Genomic DNA, 10524 nt, shown 5'->3' with positions numbered 1-10524 from the left:
AGAAGATCCGTAGAGCAATGATATTAAGCGTTGTAGCTCAGAGGATTTCACAAATTCGAATGCCAGGGCAGAGGGTTATCCATAGCAAGTCTATTTAAGCGTGACTTTCGGTTTAACAGCGGTTCATTGGTATGTTACTCTGTTATTCTTCGCAGTGCACTAAATATTTTTAATACCTTGTAATATAAGATAATCGGAATCCACGCGCGCTTCGAAAGGTTATCGCTCCAACGGGGCAACTTAACGCAATACTTGTAGGACCTTGATTTTAGTAGTCCAATGTACTCAATATATAAAACTATGTGACTATGTTATGTTACTCTTATATTTATAATCACAGATTATCATTGTCATTGTGGCGATGTTTTGGGAGGGCCTATATCTAGCATTTGGCGTCTATAGGCTTATCATGATTCACAAATCATATTGCTGCCAAGATTTTAAGGTTCTGAAGTGAAGACCATGGATTCTAAAACGCACAAGGTAGGCAGACGACATCAACAATGTCGTCAGAAGGCGTTAGAAGCAGGCAGTTTCCAATCGGTTTTATTGTAAATCTATGGGGAGGCCTATATCCAGTAGTGAATGTCTTAAGAATAAAAAATGATGATGATGAATCAGACCAATCTGAAATACCTAAACATCACTTTATAATACTCACCTTCTTTAGTCAGAAAAACATCTGCAAAATAGAAATACGTATTGTACATTTCGAGCCACAGACGTTTGTAGTATTATATATACTCTTCTATAATAAGCAAATTAGACCAAGAGCCGTTATGACCTTTTAAACAATGCGAACATATTTCGTCAGTCACTTTCAAACTGCACGACATAAAGTATGAATAAAATGTTCTAAGATACCGATCAAACCATTTCAGAATTTACAGTCATTTGTCTGTTATAGCATAGAACACTTACGAAAGATTTAAACTTAATCTTAGAATTCAGTTTTTGAAGAGTTTAATTGTCTTCACAGAATTTCATTAACCATTACTAGAATCTCAGTTTAATGTAATTATTAATTATGTACGTACATACGGTCGACTAGTTCTGCGTTATAGGAAAACGCATTGTAGGGATATTCACATAACGTGCTCAAATGTTCCTTGAAAACGCATTACATACAGCTGACTATGTGTAGTCCGCTTGCACACATACCGTGGGTATACAAAACCACGCGTAAACGGGCACTATTCCGTTTGAAACAATTAGGGGATATTAATTAAAAAAATACCTTTAAAAATAGTGTGTATATTATAAGTGTAGTTTGTCTTTTATTAATTAAATAATAGTAACTGTACTGTGTGCATAAACATTCAAAATATTATTATTTACGTTTACTTCACTCTTTTAGAAATATTTAAATCGAATATATTTCATTTTATAAGGATACTATTGATAAAATGTGTACACGTACGCAAAATTAATTAAAAAAAAAACATTACAAGTCTAGAGTAGTATTAAGATACAAAGTAGGAAATCCTCGCGTTACTTGAAGAGCATTCAAATAATTATTATTCTCACTGTACAGAAAAATAAAGTGGGAAATACTCTAAAAAATAAAAGTAATGACTAATAGAGATATCACTGTATTAATAGAATGAGATTATGCTTGATTATAAGGTTTTAAAAGCGCTATTCCGAACCAATAATTAAGAAGCAAAAACAATAAAACACATATTAAGTATTTTACACTTCTATGTTATTACAAATGGAATTTAAACTGAATCGTTGTATAATCATATGTAATTAAAAAAAAATCGTAATAGCTTCTTCATAACCGAGAATGACATTTAGATCAAATTTAAATATTCTGCAATTTGGTTACCACTGACTTTGTGTAAAGAAATATCTATATATCTAGGCCGAAGTGGCTTACGCGGAAGTTTTTAAATGCTGACTTAATTCAACTTTCAACACAATGTTACCGTGACGTAATATTACATTCATGGCAGAGCTAGAATGGACACGAATTTAGTCTTTCGTCTAATAAATGTGACTGTTTAATTATAATAACTAATAAAAATAATAATAATAATAAGATTCAATCAATATCTTCGATTGAATTGAACAGTCAAAATTTCCTATCTTTGAATGCGTTATTGTAACATGTTACATACTTTTAATAATTTATAACAAATAAAATTAGGATAGACGTATAACCTATTTTAATAGCAATTTTCTGTGATCCTACGATTTCACCTATTTATATTTATTCATGTTTTTATCTAAATAAAATAATTTGCAGTTACCATATGAAAAGAGGAAAGAGCCCAATTTAATAGAAACTAGAACCAGGTTGAGCTATAATGAAAAAATACAACTTATTACAATGAGGGCTCCAAACGCGCCCTGATCTATGAAGAACTCACAAGTTCAATCGGTGTTTTTTTTACTACTTCCACAGTATCCTATATTAAAAATAAATTCCCAGGCTTTATTATAACTTAAAATGCTTCACACTATTAAAGTATTACTTATAAGTATTTGTTGAATAAATGTTTTAAATTAATTACGTGATAATTCTTTGATATTACATTGAAGTATATTGTAAATCCATACACAGTTGCTGGAAGGCGCTAGATATAGGCAGAGTAAGATCGGCAATCGATTTTTGAGTGAGGCCTATGCCATGCAGTGGGCGTCGATCAGCACACATGTTAATACACAGTTGTTCACAAAAAAGCTAAAAATTTAATTCAAACGAATGAAATACATATGTTTAACGACCAGCATATTTCTTTACGATTATTGTCGGTTTTTTATGACAAATGCCAAAAGACAGTTAAATCTTTCACCGTCAGCATAAACAAAACCGAACGCTAAACGTTGTAGTTACCAGCGTGCGCGACTAAACTAATCTCTCAGGTCAAGTTCATTTTGTGTTTACTCCGTGTTAACATTAGCAAAATGTGAAAAAAGCCAGTTGATATGCCGCCTTCGTGCGGCGAGCTTTATTAAAACATGAATAATTAGTTCGATATGTCTTTTCGGGTGTGCGTTTTGATTTTCCTGTGCAGTGGGTTGTGTCAGAGCGAAGAGACTGACTTGGGATACGGCTTGAACATCGGTAACGCTATCGATGTATTCGCTAAGTGAGTAAAAACCTTTTTATATTTGAAACAATTGCCACACGTACTATATTATTATTTATTATTGCCTTGATTCCGTGTTTGTAATAACAAAAATAACTAATAACCGGATAAAATAATTATTTTATTTACATTAAGTTATTGTAAATGAAAACTTGGGTATTGTATCATAAAATTACTTTTATTTTAAATTTTTAATTTAAAATATCTTCGCTTTTTAGTGTCACGAAATGAATTAAATCGACGATAACCTTAACAGTCTAAACGATATAATATTAGTGTGGGTTTAAATCCCAGTGATGTTTTAAGTACAAATTATTATTAATACAGATAGAGTCGACGAACAGATTTCTAGTGAATGCTTTGTTTTATAAAAACGACTTCATTTATCTTGGTGTAGTCTATGTATTGTGACTTTTGGCTTGACCTAAATTTTTTACGTTTATACAGTATATATAAAAATCAGAATTTGTATTACCTCAAAAGGGTTTTTACAGATGACAGGAATCGCTTCATTCATTGCCAAAATCCTACAAAAGTAGGTTACCACTTAAATTTAAATATCATTTTGGGATAAAGCGTAGCGGTTTTGAAAAAAAAAACTGCAATTTATGAATTAAAAAATTTATCGAACACAATATTGAACTGATAATAAGTGCTCCAGTCTATCTATGGCAATGTTATGTTTTCAAAAATATGAAATCACTAAAACATACTAAATAGTTTAAAAAAATAAGTTATCTCTTTGGAACGGACTCTCACTGCTTCCCAGATTCTGCGGGTTTGAGACGACGTGTCTGCCAAAAAGAGGCTTGGCGCCGTCGCGCCAAACCTAAGGAAGCGAGAATCAAATGCTCCCGAAATAGGTTCGATTAGAGCCGCTACATACTACCGCTACATTTACATTTACCGGGTTGGAAGACCACTAAGCTGTTAAATCGCTTCAGCTGACGATCCAAGCTAAATGTCGCTCATGGAAATAAAATAAGTTATCACCTCTTAGAAGCTCACTGTTTGATGTGCCACTATTAAATATAACGATCAAATTCGAATAGCTTATCTCTCGGCTTTTACAGTTTTAATTTAGAAAAATATGCTTTAACAAGGAAAAGTGTTCACAATGAAAACCAACTAAAGTGACGGACTCGGTTACTCTCATATTAAAATGCATTTGGAGGCGGCATATCTATATTTTATATTGAGAAACGTAACACTAATTTCTATAACATTGACCCATTCTTTTGGTATACCTCTCTAGATGTACAAAACACTAATATATATATGTGTATATAAGTATACATATATATATATATATATATATATATATATTTGTATCAATGTGTAAAGGAACAAAAATTGAAATAACCACTTTTTTTCCTATAACCAGACGGACCATTAATCCATTTATTATCGTACCCGAACGAAGCATTATTTCGCCTGTATCAGTTTTAGCATCGAAATGTTACATTCTCTCCTAAAATCCGTTAAAGATCTCTAACCCTTTCATTGAAGATCTGTATATACCTTCTAGCATTACCATAAGTTACTACATTACTAAAAAAAAATCGGCTATATGGCCTTGTTATGTGAACGTGTTAGGTTCGTTAAAAAATCCCTTAATTTAAATAAGTGTGTCTGTTTTATGAACACCTATAAGACAGTTGGAGCAACGCTATGCAAGTATGATCGCTATTCTATGTACGCTCTTTTCACCAAATGTATGACATATTGTCGAGATACATATATCAATAAGATCGAAACTGGAGTATGGCGATTCGTTGACGATCGAAGGTAACTTGGCAATTGGCGCGCTGGGGCCTTTAAATTCTTCGTAATTACAGCGTAGAACGTCCCCATCTCAAGGTGGGCTGACGACTTTGGTGAGACCATCAGAAAACTACAAGATTTTCATGCAGGCTGTTATTAGTCGGTCTAATAGGAAATCTTTGAGAGAGGCTATTTCCAACAGTGGACTACGTACCTGAAATAATGATAATGATAATGTGGATCAACTGGAGGCAATTAAAAAAATGATTCGATCTGTCAAATATGATCTCCAATGCTCTTGGTCTTCATATCATAACCTAGATAAATTCTCTTTGACTAATTAGACTTTTATCATTTCCTAAGGGTTTTTTAAACGGTTTCAATAGAACTTTAATCAGCACAATTGCTTAAACCGACTTTAAAAAAATAATTTATGGACATTGTACTAAAATATAAAATAAGAGTAATACCAATAATGTTTTAACAGAGAATTGAAATAAAAAGAATAGTAGCTAAAATTTCTTTTGCAGCTATGGAGATCTATCTCAAGTCACACAAGTGGTGTCTGCCGATTACGATGATGACATTCCCATGCACATCGAGCCTTTCCGGGAGAAGAATATCCGACTGTTTCTGAACGTTAGCAGCAGACAAATCAGTGGAGATACCATGATCGACATAAACATCCTGCTCTGCGAGACTTTCGATGATTTATTGGCGACGTACTTCGAGAATTTTAGAATAGAAGGGTAAGTAATGCTTTTTATGTTATTAACGGCCGTCTATGACAAGAGCAAGAAATAGTAAATTAATATACTATAAGGTACTAAAACATCGTTATGTACAATAACTGTGCCTTTAACCGAAGTTCTACAATCAATGTGGGCAAATTCTGATGATTTGTACAGAAACGTCGTCTCTCACTTTCATGTAAGCTTAGAGTCACTCAACGCCATGGATGTTTGGGTGATGAGATGTTTGGGGTTTCTCTACGAAATCGAATCAGGAATGATAGGATCCGTAGATGAACAAATGTAATCCACATAACCATGTGGATTGGCAAGTTTAAATAGCAGTGAACAGGTCATATAGCGAGCAGAAATAATGGCTGCATGAGCCTTATGATTGTGGAATAGATTTCATGGATCATCAAGCGCAGCATAACAGGTCCATCCACAATGTGGACGAGACCCGCAACGAGACGATGTTACAATGGTGATAATGATGAAAGTATTTAGACCTTTAAAATATCTTTGAACAAAATTTTTTACAGTTAAGAAACGTTTAAATTAATAAATAAATAAATGAATATTATAACGTGTTTGTCATATGTTTTAATGATAATTTGCTATACTAAGCGACAGGTTTTCCGAAAAAAGTTTTTACATAAGTCACGCAAGTTAGTTAAAATTTATTTTGAAATTAGTTAAAATACATTAGTGCGAAATTTACATCTCCCTTTATATAGATTCTAGTGAAGAGTTTTTTTACTAGGTTTAATATTATAAATACAACGCGTAATAAAGTAAAGAAAAATGTAGTTTTTATCTTTATTTTTTAAGTTTTCATAAAAAATTGTTTAAAACCTTACACAATAAATAACTTGCGTGCTGGAATTGATTGAAATACGGTTATATAATGAACTATCCGATTATTATTTCCAGAACAGACAAACCTTGGAAGGCGTTCTTAGGTGATTGGATACCAGACGAAATAATGCGCGCATTTGGCATCGAGTACGATCCAAAACCGGATAACTGTTGCTACGTACTTGTAAAGTTAAAGAAGGTGCATAGGTCGGTGCAGCTGGATAGTTTAAAAAACGCCTCCGTCAGAAATTACGTGAAGCGTGCGGTCGACAAGCTAAACATTAGCGACACAAGCGAAGTGAGAAAGTTCATGAAAAGCTACGGAACACATTACATCGACTCGTACGTTACGGGCAACTTTATTTACCAAGTGAGTTACATTTTATTTAAATGTTACGCAGTAATTACACGAACAAAAGTATTTGTTATATCTAAAACATAGTTATAACATCATCATCTTCGTATTAGCCGATGAAAGATCACTGCAAACCATGGGTCCCTCCTAAAAATCGCCACGATGACCGGTCTTACATTGCCTCATTCAGCGACTTGCCGCAACTACGGCTATGCCTTCGGTCTTTTATTGTAATAATTTTTGTTCACTTAACAAATACAGAAACTAAAATATTAGAAATTAACATGTATAGACTATTAAATTCCAACTTCATTGACAAGTTCACAAGTCACGAGGAGGGCGATGCTCGGTATTTTCAAGTTCGAGTCTGAAATCTGGAGATCCGTAGACAAACGGAAATAGCTGACTTAGCCTAGCAGATATGAAGGTGAAGTAGCAGCAAGTCACACAGCTGACAGAAATGAAAGCCGCTGGGTCCTACGGTGGATAGACAACTTTGTTAAGATTGTCGCCAGATGCTGCACGCAGGCTGCTTCCAAACGGTCCTTTTGGAAATCTATAGGGGAGGTCCGTGTGCAGTAGTGGACATCCTACCATTGAAACATCAGACAATTTGAAAATAGACTAGTTACTTTGACCATGTCGCGAATAACCATTCTTAAACGCGTCTAAACCCTTGATAAAGCAGTAAGTAGCGGCACGAGCCGAAGCTCTTCACGCAGCTCTCGGTAATAAAATAAGGTTTAAGCTCGAAGGCCTTATATTTTCAATCTCGCGGATTCTGTAAAAGCAAACAGTGACCATTCGTCACCAAAAAGTATACACCTCTAATTTATTACAAACTTTAATAACACGGTAAAACCGCCATAAAATGTTCACTCTGCTACCAGCTTCCATATATACTTTACGAAAGTTCATAGCCCTTTTTTAATTGTTAGACAAACAACGCCACCTAGAGCCAAATAAAATAACTACCTCTGGTACGTATTTTTGGATCTACAGACGTCCCTTAAAGTTTACTAATTTGTCGCTAATTCGTTTTAAAATATTGAAAAGACGTAACTAGATAAAGGACCTTACTACTATATAAGGATACTAGATAGGAGTTTCGCTGATTGAAACAGAAATTGTTATCTAAAGTGGCAGTAGGCGGGGCAGGTTGCTCTTTTAACCGATGGCCGTTGGGGCCGAAAGGTTTCCGAAATTACAGATGGCGACCACGTGCCGGTAGACGCGTGAAGTCGATGGCGGCGCTAGACCGGTCATCGTCAGGGCCTTACAGTGCCCGTCTATCGGCTGGTACAATAGTGATGGTGATGATCTTTAAATAAATTATTAATTTTGTGCTATCTGTTGTACACCACAATTGCTAAGCCATTCTTAATGCAGGTAATTTTTATGGTATTCACAATGTAACGATACACGTTAATACAATAAAAATAAGTTGTTAATATTGTATTTAACAGGTCTTCAAATACAAAAGAACCGGCTACAACATACTACGGGCTTACATACGACACCGTGACACTCGGCACGCGAGCTCCGACAACTTACGCTTCTACTTCTCGTCATATTTCCTTAAACAAGTTGGAGAAATTCGGGTCAGTTTTTAACAAATTATAATAATCTAATTACGTATCTTCTACTAGATTCTCTTTGCTCGATAATATAAAAGAAATTATAACAATGTAATGAAGGATCGTAATTATTCAAGAGGCATTTTTGTCAAAACTACTTTTCCAACTAATGAATATTAAAAAGAAATATCACTCATCATTTGTAAAAAGGTTTAGACTAAGTGCCTTCAGCGTTCTACCACACCATACCCGGTGCAGTAAATATCAACGGACAAACAATCTTAACGTATTATCGACGTGTGACAGTCCAAGCCGAGGTGTCCTCGAGGAAACCATTCAGCTTGCGCAATAAGTAGAAATAGGTAGTTAAATAAGTAAAAGTCTCTAAAGCTCTGATAAGAAAGCATTTTATATCTATGATAAATTTGGAATGAAATTAAATTTAAAGATATTTACAAGTAAAAGAAATAAAATAGGAAAAAAGAGACACGAGTAGTCAATCAAAAACTAAGTATGTACCTGTACTGTATATATATACATATATTTATATATATACAAATATATATATATATACATATATTTATATATATGTATATATATATATATATAATATATAGGATTAAACATTAAAAACAACATTAAAAAGCTAAAAGCTGAAAGTCCCTATCCCTATCCCGCATGTAGGGGAGAACGAGAGGCCCCAATAAAAGGACCATGTATACAAAAATTCCTTTAGCCTAGTCACTCCATGAATCATCTGCCGAAGGGAACTAATAGCTCGGCAGTCTCCCAACTCGGTAATGTATAAATAGTTGCATGCAGCGAACCGAGTCGAGTCTCAAACAGCTCTTGATATGCGCTACCTTAAAGAAAGTCTTTGGTCTCGAAAGAACATCGAACCCGAGGTATCTGAAAACATCACTACAGCACTGGAATTCTGGTATTAATAAAAAACATCCGCATGAAAAATATATCTTTTAGGAGTACCCTCCTAAAATACCTCGTAGAAGATCCCTAGTTAGTCTACTGCAGTTTTAACCAGAGTTTATTACTTTTTTAAATTTAAATTACAGATAGCCAGCGGTAACAAAACAGTCGAGACTTGGGCCAAGTTGAACCTCAGAGATAGCCAATACTTGTACTCAAGACCAAGTTTATTGCGACTCCACTACAACCCCATACTGGCATTTAAGCTTAACGACCTACTGGACAACGGCGCTTTATTGGGTCTCGGTTTAAAAACCCTGAGGCCATTGTTCGAAGACCCTGACAAGGCAGAGACGTTTGCGGAAATCGTCGACAACGATCTAAAATTATGGGAAGTAAATGCCTAAAATTGAGATATATTGTTTTTGTGGCAAAAAATTAAATACGGGTACCAAAACTATGACTATTTTAAAGCGTTTAGATGTAAAAATAAACAGAATTATATTGGTAATATTCGGTAGGGTAGTTTAAAAATACTGTAAAGGAGAAAAATTAAAAGTGTCAACTGTTTAAAAGTAATTATTTGAAGGAATAATAAATCACGTAAGAGCTTATGCCTTTTCTCAGAAAGTTAATATACTTTTATTCATGTATAATGTCAAAAATATTTGACTGTCAGATACTTAATCAAAATGATATTTTGGTGATGGACGAACTGGCAATTGATATGTAATAATTAATTGCATTATCAAATATTGAAATACGTAGCATGCTGTATTCGTGGAAGAAACGTAATTTATTATTTATAAAAATCTCCCTTCGATCGCGTGTCTGTTTACCCAATGACCGTTGACATAATGATAATGCTATGAAGATACGTGCGTTTAAAGTTAAAGAAAAATTATTTAAAGTAATATAGATGTATTGATGTGACTCTAAGCGTTACCTAAAATTTATCTACGAGCAATCTATAGATTTGGATTCAATATATTAGGGGGACTGGGAAGTAATGTCGTGAATGAAATTTTTTTATACTAGATGGCAAAAGTTTGTTGATAACGAAGGTTTAAGGAATATATTGTTGATTAGAAATAAAATTTATTAAAAATCAAGTCGTGTGAATTTAACTTAAGAAAGCGACATTACTTTTCGGTCCCCCTAGTATTTAATAAATTAAAATAATTATTGTCTTGATATTATAATAAGCTAATGTA

The 10524-nt window shown here is 33.9% G+C and overlaps 1 protein-coding gene across 1 annotated transcript; it reads left to right on the top strand.

Moving 5' to 3' along the window:
• The first annotated feature begins 2979 nt into the window (after positions 1–2979).
• On the top strand, positions 2980–10257 carry LOC137923798 (torso-like protein). Its single transcript, XM_068767071.1, has 5 exons — positions 2980–3098; positions 5393–5611; positions 6527–6821; positions 8273–8407; positions 9457–10257. Exons 1-5 carry the CDS (start codon positions 2986–2988, stop codon positions 9715–9717), a joined length of 1023 nt encoding a protein of 340 aa, XP_068623172.1. The 5' UTR covers positions 2980–2985; the 3' UTR covers positions 9718–10257.
• The last annotated feature ends 267 nt before the right edge of the window (positions 10258–10524 follow it).

This window comes from Battus philenor, unplaced genomic scaffold, assembly GCF_028537555.1.
Source record: "Battus philenor isolate CCGP_79_NKW_IND1 unplaced genomic scaffold, ilBatPhil1.0.hap1 SCAF_22, whole genome shotgun sequence".
Taxonomy (NCBI): Eukaryota; Metazoa; Arthropoda; class Insecta; order Lepidoptera; family Papilionidae; genus Battus; species Battus philenor.
This window is presented reverse-complemented; position numbering and strand designations above follow the sequence as displayed.